The sequence below is a fragment of the Sorex fumeus genome, unplaced genomic scaffold, assembly GCF_029834395.1.
Source record: "Sorex fumeus unplaced genomic scaffold, SorFum_2.1 ptg000003l, whole genome shotgun sequence".
Taxonomy (NCBI): Eukaryota; Metazoa; Chordata; class Mammalia; order Eulipotyphla; family Soricidae; genus Sorex; species Sorex fumeus.
In genome coordinates, this window is record NW_026606060.1 from 19,183,383 (window position 1) to 19,203,530 (window position 20,148).

At 44.5% G+C, this 20,148-nt stretch overlaps 1 protein-coding gene across 2 annotated transcripts in view; it reads right to left on the bottom strand.

Moving 5' to 3' along the window:
• Positions 1 to 20,148, bottom strand: part of REEP1 (receptor accessory protein 1) — a 121,616-nt gene that overhangs the window by 37,684 nt on the left and 63,784 nt on the right. For both annotated transcript variants that reach the window (XM_056116416.1, XM_056116423.1), the window contains exons 3-5: positions 11,251 to 11,327; positions 5,317 to 5,437; positions 2,316 to 2,429 (exon numbers count right to left, since the gene is read on the bottom strand). In XM_056116416.1, coding sequence (XP_055972391.1) covers positions 2,316 to 2,429; positions 5,317 to 5,437; positions 11,251 to 11,327 — 312 coding nt within the window. The remainder of the gene's footprint in view (positions 1 to 2,315; positions 2,430 to 5,316; positions 5,438 to 11,250; positions 11,328 to 20,148) is intronic.

Consider the following 20,148-nt stretch of genomic DNA (forward strand, 5'->3'; position numbering starts at 1 on the left):
TGCGTCATCTTTCTCTGCTCCTGCTGGTGGGATCTACCATTGCTATGGAAACCACAGAGTTACTCGCAGCCAGATGGGATTTCACTTTTCTTTTTTAAAGTACACATCTGATTCAAAAATAGAGGGCATTATTTTTGGAAGAGATGTGTTTTCTCTCTCAAGATACTCAGAAAGGCAAGGCAGAGCCCTCACCAAGGCAGAAAATTCTCTCATCAGAAACCAAATTCAGCAGGAAGCAGGCACCCCTCATGGTGTTCCTCCAGAGAAAGCGTCTCAGTGATTTCCTGAGGCATGTTCCAATGTGAGGGGTCGCCTGGCAGGAGGCTCAGGCTCACGGGCCTCCTGAGGAGTCTGAGGAGCGCATGGGGCGGGCCACACTGGCATCAGGATTCTGCAGCTCCAGCTGGAGGCAGACCTGGAAGAGGACAACTGAGAGAACACACTTCCAGACATGCAGCTGACCAGGCTATGTTGTAATAATCCCCACTGATGTCCTGTGACAGGGCTGAGGAAAGTCTGAGGGCTCAGGCACTAGAGGCAGAGGGACGGAGGTTTGGGGGAGGGGTGCAGAGAAGGCTTCTGCAGTTCTGTACTGCAAAGGTGGCCTAAGGAATTCAGAGCTTAGCAATTCTGAGTTCTCCTCTCCTGCAGCTTACAAAGAAAATTCTAGGTGGCAGAGAGAGAGAAAAAGAGAGAGAAAGAGAGAGAGAGAGAGAGAGAGAGAGAGAGAGAGAGAGAGAGAGAGTACAGTAAGGCCTATGCCTTGTCTGTAGCCAACTCCAATTTGATCCCCAACACCACCACATGGTCCCTTGAGAACCTCCAGTGTGGCCCAGGTGATCTCCCAGCCACCAGCTCGGCTGGCTGAGTATCTCCAGGAGGAGCACCCCCACCCCCACCCTAGCCCACCTAAACGTGCATCTTCAACAGAAGGCTCCCAGACATCACTGCTCTTTCAAAACCCTGATGTATCTCCTTGAGGTACCAAAGCAGAATTTCCTCTGCAAAGACATTGTTCCTGGTATCTTAGGGGGTGGGGTCCCCGCATGCAGCAGCTGCAGAGAGCAAGTTACAGGCTGCTGTCTGCACCCAGTCCTAACTGTCTGCACCCACCCACTTTCTCTGGGACCTGGGCACCTTCTTTTGGATCTACTGAGTAACAGTGGAAGTAAGAGTGGTAGGAGCCGGTCCTTCTCTGAAACAGGAATTCCTCCTATTTGCTCCTTATCTTCCTCGCTCAAGCTCTGTCTGCTAGCCTAGAGGAGGTTTTGTTTTTTTGTTTTTTAAATAAACACACAATCTTGGGTTTTTCTCCCAGAAATATCTTCGCATTTCAGAGGCACAGAAAAGCCAAACCAGCCACGTAGCCCCTGTTGGCTGTCAGCACCCTCCTTCCTGCCACATGAAATCCACAGAGCACCAAGATTTCTATCAACCCTCTTCAAACCCTGAGAGGGCTCCAGCCACATTTCTCCAATTCTCACATCCCTGTCCAAACTAAGCGTCTCCCGCTGCTAATACAACAGATCCACCAAACACTGGCTTCCCTCCCAGCTCTATATTGGGGTTCAGAGAAGCGTTTGTCAACAGGACACATCGAATCTGTAAATGTCTCCCAGGGTCCCTGCTTGAGACCGAGCACACTGGAAGATAGTGACATGAGGATGAGATGCCGATATGAGAAGCAGCAGGTGGAAACCCAGGACTTGAGAAGAGGTGTGGGCTATAAAAGAATGGGGACTAATGCACTGTATGTCACCAGCCCTTGCTCTGTCTCATACCCCACATCTGGCTGGCACCACCTCCCCGCTGTCTGCACCCACCAACCTTCTCTGGAACTTGGGCACCTTCTTTTGGGTCTAGTGAGATACATGAACACAGGGACACCTCTCCACAGCCAGTCTCTCACCTGGGAAGTTGCAGAAAAGTGTTCCCTCCCTCCTCTCTTACCCCTTACCCATAGGCTTTAGGTCAAAGTCATTTAGAGTTTCTTATCCTGGTACCTGTAGATGAGATTCAAGGCTTCTGGGAACCTCTTAAAAGTATATAAATTACGTGTGTGTATATATGCGTGTGTGTGTCTTTGTGTCCCAAATTTTCTGAAGCAAGAATCACTGGATGTTTCCCCACCAATTTCCAAAGGTACTCCAGGAAACAAAGGACTCAAACCACCCTCAGAGACAGGAAGTGAAGCGCCCATAAAGGAACCACTGATCAGGCTTTCACCAGTACAAGCTGCATGGCCGATCACCAGGGCAGCCTGCGGGGACCAAATGCTCATGCAGTCACAGCTCAGAGACCAGCCAAGTTAGTACCTTGGAAGCAGCCATCACCGCTGCTGTGGCCGCCACGTTCAAGCCCCGCTTTCCGAAGTGCACCAGGGCATCATAACTTTTGTCTTTTGCTTGGACTAGGCAATCGTCGATTTCCTGTCAAATGGAAAAGAGAGGCACAGTGAACTGCAAGAGTCGATGAAATCTCTCTTCTTCCTCCCTCCTGAGTGCTGGGCTTGGCTGCCTGCTCCATCACTGATTCTCACAGAGATTCTGGGTGTGTGTATGTAGAGAAAAAAAGGGTGAGAAGAGATGTGGGGGGTAGAAAAGAAAATCTGCAGGGGGTGCAGGTGGGTGCTGGGAGACAGTACAGCAGTCAGGCTTTGCCAGCAACTGCCCCAGGTGCACTCCATGCCTGGCACCCTGCACATCACTGGGCATGGTCCACGAGGCCATAGCCTATCTTCATCAAATCCTCCCCAGAAAAGCGAGAAAAAAGAATTTTAGAGAAAAAGCAGGATTTTTGTTTGTTTGGGGTTTTTTTGCTTTTTTGATTTTGGGGTCATACCCGGCATGATGCTCAGGAATCACTCCTGGTGGTGCTTGGGGGACCCTATGGGATGCCAAGGTTTGAACCCAGGTCAGCCACATGCAAGACAAACACCCTACTCGTTGTACTATCACTTCGGCCCTCAAAACAAATTTCCTGACCCTGAAAGCATTTCTAAAGTCCTCTGTTCTTCTAGGGAGGCTCCAGAGTGCCTGAATTGAGACCCTCCTGCCCTTCCACACATGGCCATCCCATCAGACAATGAGGGAACTAGGAAAATATCCCCAAGAGCCCAGCATCTAAGCCCACACCTGTCACAAGCTGGGGGCCAGGCTGTGGTCAGTGCTGAGCCTTGACACAGTTTTGTCTTCTGGATGGAACAGTGATGGCCCTAAGGCAGGTAGCACAGCGAGCAGCATATGAGATCATTCTGCTGAGCAGAGGTTCCCAGAGTTATCTGGTTCACCACTCTTGCCCCTTTTTTTTGGGGTGGGGGGGTGCAGTGGTCAGGGGTTACTCCTGGCTTCTTCACTCAGGAATTACTCCCAGTGAGCTCAGGGGACCATACGGGGGCCAGGGATGGAACCCAGGTTGTCCACATGCAAGGCAATTGCCCTACCCGCTGTACTGTCACTCCAGCCCTGAAACCTCTTATTTAAAAATAAACAAAAGTTACTAATTGCGCTTCATCTGCCTTCTTTAAGGGAACCACCCCAATCAGCCCCTATCAGCACCATCACCCCCAACTTGGCCTAGTGTCCCCCAGGGGGTGATTTTTTCACTGTGGGAAACACTAGAGTCTCCAACTTTCAGGAGAACCTAGAGTGCTCCTGAGTTTAAAAAGGCATATAATTAATGAGTTATACAATGTTGGACCCAAATAATTCCATCCATAGGCATTTAAGATAATACGTCAAAAGAAGGAACTAAGCTCCTTTCACATGGTGGTGGTCTGGATCATCATGAAAATAGCAGAAATTGATTTTATTCATTCATGTTAAAGTTCTCAGAATGAAATTATGATCTGATTTATTTTTGTTTAAGGATTTGGGGATACATTAAAAATTTATTTTAAAAAACAGGTTAATGGACTGGCAGGCACAAAAGGTCATCAAATTTGTAAAATCAAAGCAACTGTTCATTTTATTTTAGTTATTAATTTTGGTTTGGGGGCCACACCATCTGTGCTCAGGGCTTACTCCTGGCTCTCTGCTCAGGGATCATTTTTGGCAGCTCAGAGGTCTAGGGTGCTAGGAATCAAACCCAGACTGGCTGTGTGCAAGGCAAGTGCCTTACCTGCTGTACTATCTTTCTGGTCCCAGCAACTATTCATTTTAATTAGCTTGTTTCTATTGTATGGTAGGTCAAAAAAAATAAAATAAACAATTCATTGAGAGAAACAATTACTGAGAACAAAACTGGTGAAACAGTTTGAATAAAGATGCTAAACAAAAATATAATTTTATACAGTGACATTTTTAAAGATCTAAAAATTAATTTTATCTTCAAAAGATACATATTATAATTCTTACTTGAATTTTTATTATTGACCCTTTCCTTAATTTCTCCCAGGCTTATTTTCTCTTAACTCTCACATGAGACAAAAAAAGTTCATTTCACAGATGCTTGTGAACTACTTTAAAGGTGAAAGACAAAAATTACAATGACTTCTCGTTATTTGCTGTAACTGTTATCATACTGATCGATAATCATTACGACTTATGGACTGATAATCACCACAACAGCAGTAGTTTGTTGACAGCATACATTTTATCATTGAACAAGGAAGCAAATGTTGTACAAGGAATCTACAATATTCTAGTCTCACTCATGAAAGTAGTAGACTTGGTTCAAGTCATTTCATCTCTCTATGCTTCACTTTTCCTACCTATGTAAAATTTTCTGGTTGTTGTTTTTTGTTTGTTTGTTTGTTTGTTTGTTTTGTTTTGAGGGGCTTCCAAAAGAAAATAACCTGATCTTTTCATGGATCGCTTTTTTTTTTTTTGGCCACACCCAAGCAATGCTCAGGGATTACTCCTGGTTCTGCACTCAGGAATTACTCCTGGCGGTGCTTAGGGGACTATATGGGACGCCAGGGATGGAACCCGGGTCAGCCGTGTACAAGGCAAACACCCTCCCCGCTGTACTATCATGCCAGCCCCATGGATCACTTTTTAAGTTTTTTTTTTTTTAACTTGTTTGGAGAGCTTGTTTGGAGGTTCTAGCAGGGGAGTGCAGCTACTCGTATACCCTCGACCGAAGACCGAAGACCGGTCCGTCTCTACTGGGGGAAGGCCGTCCTCTCTGACCGAGCACGCAGCTTCGGGAGGGACGCACATGGAGCGGTGAAGGAGGAAGGGGACATCCGTCTAGCCAGCCAGATCAGCAGAATCAACCCTGGCGATCAATGGGGTGACAGATGTCGCAGCCAGATCGCCCTCACATCCTCGAGCAACTTGTTTAAGGAAGGAAATGCAGCACAGCACCAATTACCTTTTCTTTTGAAGACAGTGTGGGATGTACAAACTTCCTATACAGGAGACTGGAGCCTTTTGTGTAGGGGGACAGCAGCCAGGCTACAAATGCTATCTTTAGTTCATAATAGAAAGGAAACCTAGAGGGGGGAGGAGAAAAGACAGGCTTCATTAGTCCTCAGAGGCATGATGATGAGGGGCAGAGCAGGAGATTTCCCCCCTTCTCTCTCTCCTTTTCTCTCTCTCTCTCTCTCTCTCTCTCTCTCTCTCTCTCTCTCTCTTTCTCACCTCTCCTCTCCTCTCCTCTCCCCTTTCTTTCTCTTGCTTACACAGGAGAGTGCGCACACACAGCACAGGTACAAGGCCTCTTGGGAAAGCTGGCTCCTGTTTCTTTTGTGGTCAAATCCAACCAGAAGCCAGGCTCTCCCCAAGGTTCACCCGGGGTCATGCCTGGCAATGCTTCCCGTGGGGCTACACTCATTCAAGATGGGGCTCCCACCGTGGCCTGCAGGTTCAGAAAGTCACAGCAACCACCCAGTCCTACTTCCTTCACTTGTGGCCCAGAAGGCACCTGGACAATTCACTGCAGAGCAGAGGAGAGCAAAGCTCTTCACTGAGAAGCCTCCTTCTCCTGCCTGTCCTCTTGGCTCCGGAAGAGGCAGGGACAGGAGTCAAACTCATGCTGGGAACGAGGGTGCTGTGCACCCAGCTCAGGTCAATAGCAGCCAGACAGATCTTGACTTCAGGGTATCAAAAGAGTTCAGAACAAGATGTGACTTGGTGGGGATCCTGAGTTGCTGCTCACGAATGGCTCCTCCAACTACTTATCATGCTCCTTAACGGCCATGATCCTAGAGGCACACAAACCAATCTTGGAACCCAGCAGCTTTTGGCAGAAATCCTTCCAGACTTAATTACTAACATATCAGAATTCCAAAATCGCATGGCTGCTATCAACATCATATGCTCTTCATAATTAGCAATAGAAAACAAACTATCTAATGATGCCTTTTCGGCTGGTCTGATTGTGGGGGAAAATTTGAAATAATAATGGTGGGTCTTTTGTCAAAATACTGAATGTAATCAAAGTGGAGAGAGAGTAAAGTAGAAATTATCTGCCACACAGGCAGGGGGAGGGGTGGGATGGAGGGTATACTGGGGTTCTTGGTGGTGAAAAATGTGCACTGGTGAAGGGATGGATGTTTGATCATTGTATGACCAGACTTAAACCTGAAAACTTTGCAACTGTTCTCACGGTGATTCAATAAATAAAATAATAAAATAAAATAAAAAATTTTTAAAAAGATGCGACTTGGTGGTAAAGTACATGCCTCACCTATAGGAAAGTGCTAAGCATCAAAACAAATAAACCAAATTTTTATCTCCCCACACAAAAAATAAACGAATAGAAAGGGGGGAAGGTATTTAGGATGCAGATAGCATCAATTCTGGAGCTTGAGGTCCTGCACACGGTTCAGGCCACACACATGTACCAGCCCCTATATTGGCTGATCACTGATTCAATGTTGAGCCAGGATACCAAATCCCCACCCCCTTGGAGCTTCCAGTCTACTGGGAAGTACAGACATGATTTTGGAATTCTTGAAACAGAGGGTAAGTAGCCAGAGATGAACTGATCTTCACAAATAATATAGAACAGCAACCCACGACCTATGTCATGAAAAGGTCTCTGTGCGGTCCCTTTGCACATTCCAGTCAGCCAGCCCCATCTCTGGATGCAGTCCCAGAGCACAGGGCTTGCCAGTAGGGCATTCTCGGAACTTCAGCCGCATTCGCCTTGAGCAGAGGGCTTGCTCCATCCATACCACGTCTGCACTCCTAATGCACACTTTAACAACGCCTTTCCATTTTCTATATGGGGGAGGGGTGCAATGACATCTTGGGGCCACGTTTACTTCGGAGAGCCTGCCGATTTCTGAAGACAGGAAACAATGCCCTAGATAGCAAACCTTGGACAGGCCAACCAGAGCTCATGACCCCCACACTCTCAACAGCTCCTTCACAGAGCTTTCACACTCACATTCTCCTCACCAGCCACTGGCTCTAAGTATCCCAGGCCAGTTACCAGACCACAGATACAGCCCCCATAGTCAAGCGGGGCCTATGGAAATGATTCAGGCTAGGCTGTCTGAAACCCGCTCACCTTGCCTTGGGGGTGCTTTCCACAGAAACCACAGTGTAGATAGACTCTTGCCCACCTTCCCACCCCTTTCTTCTTGATCTGCTTAGGGCCCTGTGTGGCCTGCAGTATCTCCTATTTCTAGGGATCAGCAAAGAGAAGACACTCTATCTTTCCTTGGATGTGTCAAACTGGTCCCAAATAAAACGAATCCTGGGTAGCCTGAAAACATGATTCTGAGGTAAACCAGAACTGTGCTCGTCTGGAAAGATCAGAAATATAACTCTTCCAAGGCATCCTCTTCAGAAAGAAAGTCTAGTGAAAATCCTGTTCATTTCAGGACCCCTTACCTGTCCCCTGCTCCCCTCACCTCCCCAACCGTCAGACACTAGGTCCCACTCCTTCCCTCATCAAGGTCTCATAGTTGGCTGCCACTGCTGCAGGCAGGCTCTTCCTGAATGAACATTCCCTCCACAGCGAGAGGATAAGCTCATGTCTAAATTGTTTAAAATTTCACAGCCAGAGAAAAGAAGAGCCTGGAGGAGAAGAACGCATGATTCTCCCACACTGGAACACACTGGTGCTTATACTGGAGCAAATTTGTCTTGAAAACAAGTATTTGCCAGTCCCAGGGGGAAAACAAATGAATCTGGCAAGCACAGGCACTGACCCAAGGTAGAGGCAATCCCATGAGAATCTGCCACACTGCAGCTCTTTTATTATGTAAGAAGCATTTTCCCTCAGAGGCAATACACATACACAGTTTAGAACTCTGAGAGGGGGATGGAGAGATAATAAAGTAGGTATGGTGCTTGCCTTGCATGTTGCCAACCTTAGTTCAATCTCCGGCATCCCATATGGTTCCCAGAGCCCCACTAGAAGTGATCCCTGAGCACTGAGGCAGGAGGAAGCCTTGAGCACTGTAGGGTGTGCCCCTACCCTCCATCTCCCCAAAAAGAATGCATTTCTTTTAACAGCAATATCTCTAGGGAGAGGAACCAAAGGCCCAGGGGAAGACAAAATGTACTCTTTACTTTTAGTGTGCTATTTTACATTTCAGTGTACTGTTTCAATTTTACATCATCCTGTATGTTTATTATTTTATACTTTCTGAAAACTTAAGTGAAACTGGGGTTGGGGATGTAGCACAAGTATCAAAGCACAAGCCTGACATGTCCAAGGCCTTTGGTTCCATCCTGACACTACATGAGGCCCCTGCACCCTCGCTGGTCCAGCATGGCACTGCTGGTCCTGAGCAGCATAGGGTGTGACCCTGAAGACAATCAACAAGAGAGAAATGAAATCATCTACACTGACTGAAACTTCAAGTCCAGCCCCAGGGCCTTGGGAAGACTGAGGAGGGCCCAGAAGTCCTGTGTCCACTCCCGAGGACTCAACTCCAGCAGGCCTGTAGGGGTTTGGGTACAGGCAGGATGACACAAGCATACAGAAGTATGTCATCAAGATTCTTTCCCTCGGCTGGAGGCGGCATCAGCCGAGACGGTCATTTCTCCCAGTGCAGATGAAAGTCAGAGAGAAGAGCTACCTACTAAGATGATGAAGGCAACTGACCCGAAACGGGGTTGAGAGAAGGGGTGCTGGGGTCTGTTCTTTGGCCTTGGATGACCTGGAGAGCAAGTGCCTAAGAGCTCCTCTTGGAAATACTGGACATACTGATGTACTGGAAATATTTTCCCAGTGGTGTATATGTGATGGTGGTAAAACATTCCAACACCACAGCAAATGCAAAACCAACCCCATAATCCCAAGTTACAAAAGCATCCCTGGTTAACTCATGGATTAACTCAAACAGTTCCCCTGTACTGCTTTCAACACACATTTACATGTGCACAAACTTGGGCTCTTCAAGTGTTAAGGGAGGTACTATATATTATTCACAGTTTCCTTCTTCTGAAAGGAAGAACAGGGTGAGAGAAATAGCTCAAGGGGCTGGAGCACAAGCTTCGCATGCAGGAGGCCTGGAAGCCATCTTGGACTGTACATTCCCCCAGGAGTGATCCCTGAGCACAGAGCCAGGGAGAAGCCCTGATAATTTGTCAGGTATACCCCTCCCAAGAAAAAAAAAAACTGTCATCACTGTCATCCCATTGTTCTTCTATTTACTTGAGCGGTTGCCAGTAACGTCTCCATTGGTCCCAACTCTGAGATTTTAGCAGCCTCTTCTTACTCATCTTTCCCAACTTATTGGAGGCTCTTTCAGGGTAAGGGGAATGAGACTCATTATTATTATTATTATTATTATTACTGTTTTTGGCATATCGAATATGCCATGTCTAGCTTGCCAGGCTCTGCCGTGTTTGCTGGGCTCTCCGAGAGGCATATATATATATCACTATCACTGTCACTGATCTCCCGTTGTTCATCTATTTGCTTGTGTGGGCCCAGTAACATTGTGAGACTGGTTACTGTGTTTGGTATATATATATATATATATAAATATATGTTTCTATCAAATATGGTGTGGTAATTATGGAAAATGGGTAAGGAGTGTATTATGATGTGTTGTGTGGCCTCAAAAGCAGCCGCGCGGTCCAGGAATATGTTCACTCATATGTGAGGCTACATGGTAGAGCACATGCCTTGCATGTATGAAGCCCTGTGTCCAATCCCTGGCACTGAAAATTAAAAGTAAACAATAAATAAAAATCAAAGTAAAAAAACTATTATGTTCTATAATAACTGTTAAAATGTGAGTATGTATGGATATTCATTCACCCATAAATATTTTAGAAAGATAGAACAAAATAGCAGTTTTGGTAAGGGTGAATGGTGTAGAAGAGAAACTTTATTGAGTACTTTTGTGTATGGTTTCTTTTCTTTTTCTACTTTTTCCTTTGGTTTTTGAGCCACACTTGGTGTTGTTGAGGGTAACTTCCAGTGTATTGCCTGTTGGTTGTTCCCAGCAGTGCTCATGAAACCCTATGATGCCAGGGATCAAACTCAGATTACCCACATGCAAAGTATGCACATTGGTCTTTTAAGCCATCTCTTCAGCCTTCTCCCATTTGAGGTGAAGTGCTGAGGGATATACGTGACTCTGTGCTCAGGGATCAGTCCTGGCAGTGTGTGGCAGACCATATGTGGTGCCAGAAATACAACCATGCCACAAGCAAGGTATGTCTCTTAACCCTTGAATGGGCTCTCTACCCCAATCCTTTTCCTTGAGACTTATGAATGTATGCCTTTTCTGCCAACCCCATTAATTGACAAACTGTGTTTATTTTGTACATCATTAAATATTACAAGAACAACATCTGCCCTTCTAAGGTCATTCCATAAATACTTGAAGAACAATTTAATAGATGATTATTCTTTTTGTGGTAGCACAGCGGTAGGGCGTTTGCCTTACAAGCGGCCAACATGGCTGCTTCCATGAGTTCGATTCCTCTGTCCCTCTCGGAGATCCTGGCAAGCTACCAAGAGTAACTCGCCCACATGGCAGAGCCTGGCAAGCTACCCGTGATGTATTCGATATGCCAAACACAGTAACAACAGGTCTCATTATGGAGACATTACTGGGCCCGCTCGAGCAAATTGATGAACAACGGGAGGACCGTGACCATGACCGTGAGATAGAACCCAGGTCTCCTCCATGCAAAACATGCACTTTACCATACTTGTCCTTGACTAGGTATTTATTCAGAACAGTCCAGACACTTCTGAACTGTTAAAATCCTGACACTTATCAGCTCTGAAGAAAGCCCTGAGTGTGCTCCCAGATCTTTCCCAGATCTTTCCTCTGACCCTGAATTATCCTCTCCCTTAAAACATCCCAATTCCTTAGGTACTTACCAACAAAGGAAGATGTCAGTGAAGGTCTCTGCTGTGGTGAAAAGTGCAAATATAATCCAGTACATCATCCACTTGACCTGTTGAAACAGACAGAAACAGAGTCAGTAATGCCAGCTCATCTAAAACTGGTCGCCCAGTTTCATGAACGGGCAGAAACTGGGAAAGCCCAGGCAGGCAGCTTGTCACTGATCCTTTCTCCCTCCTCAATGTGTGTCCAGAGCCAGTTCAGACCTGGGCTGGAACAAATGACATCAATTCACAGTGGGAGGAAACCTCGCAGGGAGGCCTGCAGACCAGGAGGAACTTGGGATTTGGTCCAGTCCTTTATTTCAGGATGGGTAAGCAAACCCTCAAGCCCTCCACAGAGACAGTCCCTGGAATGCACCTGCATCCCACTATACTCTCTGAGATGGAATAATGGGCGTCCCCATTGAGAACCCTTTCCTAGGGACCAGGGATGTGGCTTAAGAGGTAGAGCACGTGCTTTGCATATGTGAGGTCCTGGGTTTGATCCTTGTCACCACACAATCCCAAGTAATACCAGGTGTGGCCCCCACAAGTATTAAAGTGACACACACACATACACACACACACATACACACACACACACACACACACACACACACATACACACACACCTCTTTTCTGAAAGAAAGCCCCAAGACCAACACAAAAATTGGGTATTATTTTCTAATCTTCTTTTCCACATTTCCATTTCCTCATTTCTCCTCCACAGCCGAAGCTTTCCTTACTTTCTCTTCATCACCTACAAGTCTGCTGCCTGCTTCCCCATCTCCTGACTTTCTCTCACCAACTATCCCATAAACAGCCCCACACTAATTTTCCAAGAGAAAGAATGCATCTGAGTCAAAAAGATAATACAGGGGTTAAAGCACTTGCCTTGCATGTGCCTGAGCATGGCCAAGAATGATCTTTGATCAGAGCCAAGTAGCCCCTGGAAGTAGCCCCTGAACACTGCTGTTTGTGGCCCAACACTCCAGTCCCCACACAAGAAAGATAAACACACTCAATTGCTCTCCCATTTAAGGTATTCCAGCATGCAAAATAAAATGCAAACTCCTAAGTATCTCCTGACTTCTGGAGTGATAAAAAAGTGTCTCTACTTGTCTTCCTATTCAATATAATACTGGAAGTCCTAGCTGATGCAATAAGACAAAAAGTATGGGGAAGGGCTGGAGCCATACTACAGTGCTTGCTTTATCTTGCCTGCAGTTGACCCAAGTTTGATCTCCAACACTTTGTAAGTTTTCCTGAGCCCCACCAAGAGTTATCTCTGAGCACAGAGCCATGAGTAATCCCAGAGCACCACTGGGTACAGAAAAAAATGTGGGGGGGGGGGAAGTCAAGAGAAAATTATTCTTGCATGTGGTATATTGTCACTCTAGACTTTAGAAAAGAATTGGGGGCAAAAACCTTCTGTAAGTAATGATAGCAAGATCATATAAGGTTAATATCATCAAATCAATTGTTAGGGGTCCAAGGATGTATCAGTGGTACAGCACCTGCTTTGCATGCATGAGGGGCATGAGTTTTACCCTCCTCGTTTCTCTACAATGTCAAATGTGATCCCCAACACTGCTGTTGTGATCCCCAGTGCCACAACAAGCGTGCAAGTTCTAGAGTACCAAAGCCATTATGTGTGAACAGCTCAATCAACTGAATGACCCTTGAGCAAGCACTGCAGCCAAGGGCGTGTGAGCACCACAACCAAGTACATGAGAGCTGCGACCGAATGTGCAATCCCTCACCCTCTCAAGGATAACAAGCTCCCAGGGAAGAGGGAGAAAAAAAACAACACAACAATCTGGAAATCAAATCTTCAAAAACAACACTGACATTAACCTCACCCCCAAATTAATTACTTAAAAATATTTGAAAAATATGGAAAGGTCTGAGAGGAAAATGATGAAACACTAATGAAAGAAATCATGGACAATCTGAATAAGCAGAGAGATAGTTCAAATTCATAGGTAGAGAACTCAGTACTGTAAAGATATTATTTCTTCCTGACTAGATGTATACATTCAAGGCAATCCAAGTCAAAATGTCACTAAGTTATTTTGTTGGCATTGATAAACTGATTCTAAAGTTTTTAGAAAGACCAAAGATACAGAACAGTTAGAGGACTGGCATAAGCTGCCTCAAGACTTACCATTACACCACAATAACCAAGACAGTGTAGTACTGGTGAAAGAATCAATAAAACAGATGACAAAATAAAAATCCTTGAAGTAAGCCCAATAACTATAGTCAACTAATCTTTGACATATGAACAAAAGCATAGGTCTTGGAAAAGAGAGCAGTGTTGGGACAACTGGCCATTCATATACAAAAATAAATTTAGGCAATCTTAAATCCTTTACAAAAATTAACTCAAAATGATAGATGTAGAATTATAATACAGAACTATAAATTAACCTAAATGATAGATGCAGAAGTATAATACTTCTAGAACATAACAAAGAAGAAAATCTAGGCACCTTTAGATTTGCAATTGTTTTTAAAACAAAACCAAGAAGGCAAGGGAGATGACTTTTTGACCTGGAGTACGTGTATTGTATGTAGGAGCCGTAGGTTCAATCCCACACACTGCATGGTCTCCCAAGGACTGCTGATGTGACCAACCTCACCACAAAGTAAAATGATAATAATAATAATAAGTGGGCTGAATAGACACCTCACTATGCAAGATATGCAACCATTCAGCAATTTATTGACAAAGCTTTGTTAGAAAAATTAGCTTTCCCTGTCATCAATTTAAAAAAATCATAAGAGATAAAAGGTGATTTCTGTATAGAACATATAAATATGTCAAGGAATCTATAGGAAAAGAATGATATAATGAGTAAAAAGATGGGAGACTTAAAGATAAGGAAACTTTTTTCCCCTTTTTTATTCTTCTTTCTTTTTGCCAAACCCAATGGTGCTCAGGGCTTACTCCTGGCTCTGCACTCAGGGGTCACTCCTGGTGGACTCAGGGGGCCAAAATTAGTGTCAGGGACTAAACGCAGATCAGCTTTATGCAAGCCAAGCACTCTGACAGAACTATTGCTCTGACTCCAGAAAACTTTTTTAAAAGAACTAAACATGGACCAGGTAGATGGTTCAATGGACTAATCCTAGAAGCCTTGATCCCCTGCATTACACAGTTCCCTGAGCACCCCTGGGAATAACCCCCAAAACACCATGCTGGGAATAGCACTGAAGCACAGTCAGGTATGGCCTTCAAACCTAAACAAACAACCAAATAAATGAACTAACCGTGGGGCCAGGCGATGACCCGGTGGCTCAAGTTCTGCTTCTGAGCATGAGGCCACAAGTTCAATACCTGGTGACAAGTGCATGTATTGCATGTGATGCTGGTAGCTCTGCTATCTGTGATCCCTGGTACCACAAGTGATTTCCAGCTGCAACCAGGTGTGTGCCACAAGTAAAAGATGAGACTCATAAACTTCAAAACAACTTACAAAGATGTGTGAGTAGTGCAGCTAGGAGTGCGATCCCTCAGTGAGCACGAGTGTGTGCACTACAACTAAAATGTATGAGCTTGGCAAGCACAAACAGAATGTGTTGTCAAACGATTAAAAAATGTACCTCCTGAAAATAACCACAAGGGTGTGGGGGATGGAGGGTAGTTAAGATAGACTAGGGTTCATTAGGACAATGTTAATTGGAAATGATCACTCTGGACAAGAACTGAGTATTAAAAGTAGGTAAAGGGATATACATGATAATCTTTCAGCATCTGTATTGCAAACTATAGTGCCTGAAATAAGAGAGAACGTGAAAGAGAGAGAGGGAGAGAGAAAGAGAAAAGTGAGGTGTATGCCATAGAGGCAGGCTGGGTTTCGGGGTGTTTTAGGGGGGTGGGGGGGGAAACTGAGGACATTGGTGCTGGGAAATTACACTGGTGGAAGGATGGGTATTTGAATATTGTATAACTGAAACCCAATCATGAACAGCTTTGTACTGCTCTATCTATCTCACAAGTGATTCAGTAAAATAAAAAATTGATTTTTTAAAAAAAAGAGTGTAACCTCCAGCAAGCACATGTACAAACATTGCAGCTAAAGGAGTGCAGCCCCAATGAGCAGTGCAGCTGAGTGTGTGCACACCACAACCACAAATAAGTATTGATTTCCAATCACTGCAACAACATCAAAGTAAGGCAGAGAAGGTGGAAAGTAGATATTAAAAAAAAGAAAATAATTTCATGGATGTGAATAATTTTAATTGATGCCACACATCAATTAAAAATTTTTTTTTGTTTTCCCCCCATATGAAATAAAGAAAAAGAAAAAATTTGCAGGGGGTGGGATGGATAAGCTGACAGCTGCCACCACATCAGCTCACCCACTGGCTCTGCTCTTCAGATCTACAAACTAAATCTCTGAGGAGGCGACGCAAGCCAAGCAGCTAAAATTCATGGACACATTGGTCCCCCTACTGAAAATCTTGGGATACTCTTGGGAGGGGAGTGGGCTGAGTCCCTGCCCCTTTGAAGCCTTGGCAGTGGCACCCATACTCACTGCTGCCACCATGCCAATGGCCCAATCCCACAGCTTCACTATGAACTTCTGCAGACTCATCCCAGTCCTACAGGTCCTGAAGTTTCTGGACCACACAGCCACATATGCAGTCACGCAACACCTCTATATTCCACAGAACTGAAATTCCAGTAGGAGTAACCAAACTAGATGGGAAAATAACATAGAAACCAACTCAACTCAACAAACAAAAACAATGACACAGAAGGCTCCAGCAATGAATAGCAACCAGCAATGGATATTAAATCCTCAAATACTTAATAACTCCATGGTGAAATATAGCAATTTTCACAAATTTACTATTACTGAAGTATTTTTGATAATTCTTTTAGCCAGTTGGTTGTAAGAAGTAATATATATAATAAACTATTGTGTTCCTGTTTTGTAGGTAATTGGGAAGATGGGGACAACGGTGGAGGGAAGGTCACTTGAGCGGTGGGATTGGTGTTGGAATATCAAAAGCCTTTAACAGTTATATTATGATCAAGTTTGTAAAGCATGTTGTGTAAATAAATTATTAAAAAAGTGTGTCCTCAAGGTGTCAGACTGGGATAGGGTAGTGTGGTGGGGTGGTGGTGGGAGGGATCCTGGAACACTGGTGGAGGAAAGATGGCACTGATGGTGGGATTGGTGCTGGAACATAGTATGTCTAAAACCCTACTATGTATAACTTTGTAAATCATGAAACCTTAATAACATTTTTTCAAACACTTAACAGACTCTTCGACACAAAATGAGAAAAGATCTGTGAACTTAAAGATATGGCAAAGAGTCAACCACATTAAAGTTCAGATTCAAAGGAAAAAAGTCTCAATACTTATGGAGCATGATCAAGTAGTATAACACATATGAAACTGAAATTTTCTAGAACAACAGAAAAAAGTATGGGACAGAAAAAAAAGATCTGAAAAAATGTTATCTTGGAAACAAAATTTCATCTTGGAAATTGAAGGAAATTTCCAAATATGCTCAAAAATAGCAAACTTACAGAATTAAGGGACCTCCAGTAAGATAATATAAATTCCAACTAAGATAATTTTTAAAAAAAATTCACTTGATCACATCATAGTAACATTTCTGAAATACAAACTGGAAATCTTTTTAAAAAAATTTTTATTAGTGAATTACCGTGAGGTACAGTTACAAACTTACGAAATTTCGTATTTCAGTTATACAATAATCGTTTACCCATCCCTCCATCAGTGCCCATTCTCCTCCACCAATGTTCCCAGTATCCTTCCCACCACCCCACCCCATTCCCCTACACTCACCCCGCATCTATGGCAGGGCATTCCCTTTTGTTCTCTCTCCTTTTGGGTGTTGTAGTTTGCAATAAAGGTATTGAGTGGCCATCGTGTTCGGTATATAGTCTACTTTCGGCACACATCTTTCAACCTGAATAGGTCCTCCCAACATCCTTTACTTGGTGTTCCCTTCTCTATCTGAGCTGCCTCTTCCCTAGCATGTGAGGCCAGTTTCCATGCCATGGAGCAGACCTCCTGGTTCTTATCTCTACTACCCCTGGGAATTAATCTCCCATTCTGTTACTTTATATTTCACAGATGAGTGCAATCTTTCTATGCCTATCCCTCTCTTTCTGGCTCATTTCACTTAACATGATATTTTTCATGTAGATCCACTTGTATGCAAATTTCACAACTTCATCTTTTCTAACAGCTGCATAGTATTCCATTGTGCAGATGTACCAAAGTTTCTTGAACCAGTCTTCTGTTCTTGGGCACTCAGGTTTTTTCTAGATTTTGGCTATTGTAAACAGTGCAGTAATGAACATACAAGTGCAGGTGTCATTTTGACTATACTTTTTTGCCTCTCCAGGATATATTCCCAGGAGTGGTATTGCTGGGTCAAAGGGGAGCTCAATTTCTAATTTTTTTTTGGAGGACTCACACCTGGCGATGCACAGGGGTTACTCCTGGTTCTGCACTCAGGAATTACCCCTGGCGGTGCTCAGGGGACCATATGGGATGCTGGGAATTGAACCCGGGTTGGCCGCGTGCAAGGCAAATGCCCTACCTGCTGTGCTATTGCTTCAGCCCCATCAAATTCTAATTTTTTGAGAATCGCCCATACTGTTTTCCAAAAGGGCTGAACCAGTCGGCATTCCCACCACAAACTGGAAATCTCAAGAAGAGTAAAGACACATTAAGTAAAAGGGAATAATAAAAATTATAACCTATTTTTTCATCAGAAAATGAATATGAAATGAAAATAGGATGGTTTTTTAAATTTTAATTTTGTATTAAATTATTTTCATTAAGAGCTGCGATTTACACAGTTGTTCATAGTTGAGTTTTAGACACAGAGTATCCCAACACTATTTCTACCACCTGTGTCAACTTCCTTTTGCCAGGATCCCTCTCACCCATCCCCTCAACCCCCAGTTTGCCTTCTTGACAAGCACGTTTTTAAGGTTGATTGTGGTGGTTTGAATCTCCTGTTTTCAGTGTTGTTGACTGCATTTTGGATATAAAGCTATACCACTCCTCACATCACCCAGGTACTCAGTACCCAGGTATTCTTGACCCCTGTCCTCTGTTACTTCCCATCTACTTCTTGCTACCCGCCTTGATCTATTTCCCTTCCTATATTCTGGTGCCAAGAGTGATCTAGATATCCTCCTATTATGTACTTTGCATGAAACAGCATTTTTTTTCTTTTTGGGTGACACCCAGTGATGCACAGGTGTTACTCCTGGCTTTGCTCTCAGGAATTACTCCTGGCGGTGCTCAGGGGACCATATGGGATGCTGGGAATTGAACCTGGGTTGGCCGCGTGCAAGGCAAACACCCTACCCACTGTGCTATTGCTCCAGCCCTGGAATAGCATCTCTTTAAGGTGCTAGAAAACCTTAGTGAACTTGGATTCTATTCTCAGAAAAAAATAACTTTCAGAAAATAAAAATAGCCTATTGTCTTTGTGACTCTTAAACACATGACTTATTAAATTAGATACCTTATCAATTCAGAAAAAAAAATAATCCCTAGGAATAAGATTGGCTTAGTCCATAAAAGTAACTGCGTTACCATACGCTGCCAAGGCCACATACAGCAGGTCGGCTCCATAGCAGGCAGCAGTTAACAAGGTCTAGTCTAATTATAAACTGACTTGCATGCTGCGACTCTAGACCCAGCAATCTGCAACACTGGTGTCCACATACTCCCCCTGTGTGTGTTTTCAAAAGGCCAGCAGCGCTTTATCTCCGGCGGCGTTTGGTAGTCTCATGCCGCTTCCCTCACCCCAGGAATGTCAATGGTGATAGGTAGGCGAAGTAACGAGGGCCAGGCTGGTGGGTATCAACTATAGTTTATTCCGATTTCCACTCCCCTTCTGCTTCTCTCTCTCAAGCCTGAGCCCCTCTCACTTCTGACTCTGCCCCTCATTCTCCTTCCGGCCTCTGGATCTGACTCTGCCCTCTGGAGCCAGAGCCCGAGACCCCTCCGAGCTTACAGTCTTAGTTTATATAGCAATCATGTAGGGTGCTAACACAAATGTGGGTTGAACATTAACAAATCAACAGAGAGAAGTAAGACCATTTCTGCAGAAGATTCACTTAATCACTTAACTTCCCGTTAGTCGTCGATTTGCTCGAGCGGGCGCCAGTAACGTCTCCATTTGTCCCTGTCGCGTGCTAGTGTAGCCCAATGGCATCTGTTCGCTCTGGGAACATGAAGAGCCTCAAACCGATCGTTCATGATCTTCTCGAAGAAGTCTGACCATCTGGTAGGTGGGCGGCCACGCGGTCTTTTCACATCCCATGGACTCCAGTCAGTAACAGCTCTAGTCCAGCGGTCGTCTTTAAATCTCATTACGTGACCAGCCCATCTGATTTTTGACACCTTGGCAAATGAGACAGCGTCCCTGATTCTTGATCGTCGATGGATGTCGGAACTCCAATTTTTTTTTCTCATTTGAGTGAAACGTGATATTCCAAGCATAGCTCTTTCTATTCTTCTTTGGGAGACCTGAATAGCGTTCTCATCCTGTTTGCGTAGGGCCCAGGTCTATGAGGCATATGTTAATGCAGGAAGAACAGTGGAATCAAAGAGATGTGCCCGGAGCCGGAGGTTCTTCGTCCTCTTAGCTATTTCTTCGACATTCTTGAAGGCGTTCCAAGCCGCTCTCTTCCTCCTGCGCAGCTCGGGTGCCAGGTCATTTGTCATGTTGACTTCTCGACCTAGGTACACATAGCTGTTGCATTCGGAGATGGTCGTTCCATTGAGAGCGAATGGGGCATCAGGAACGAGGCTGTTTCTCATAAACATTGTCTTTGTAAGATTCAGCTGTAGTCCTACCTTTCCACACTCATGGT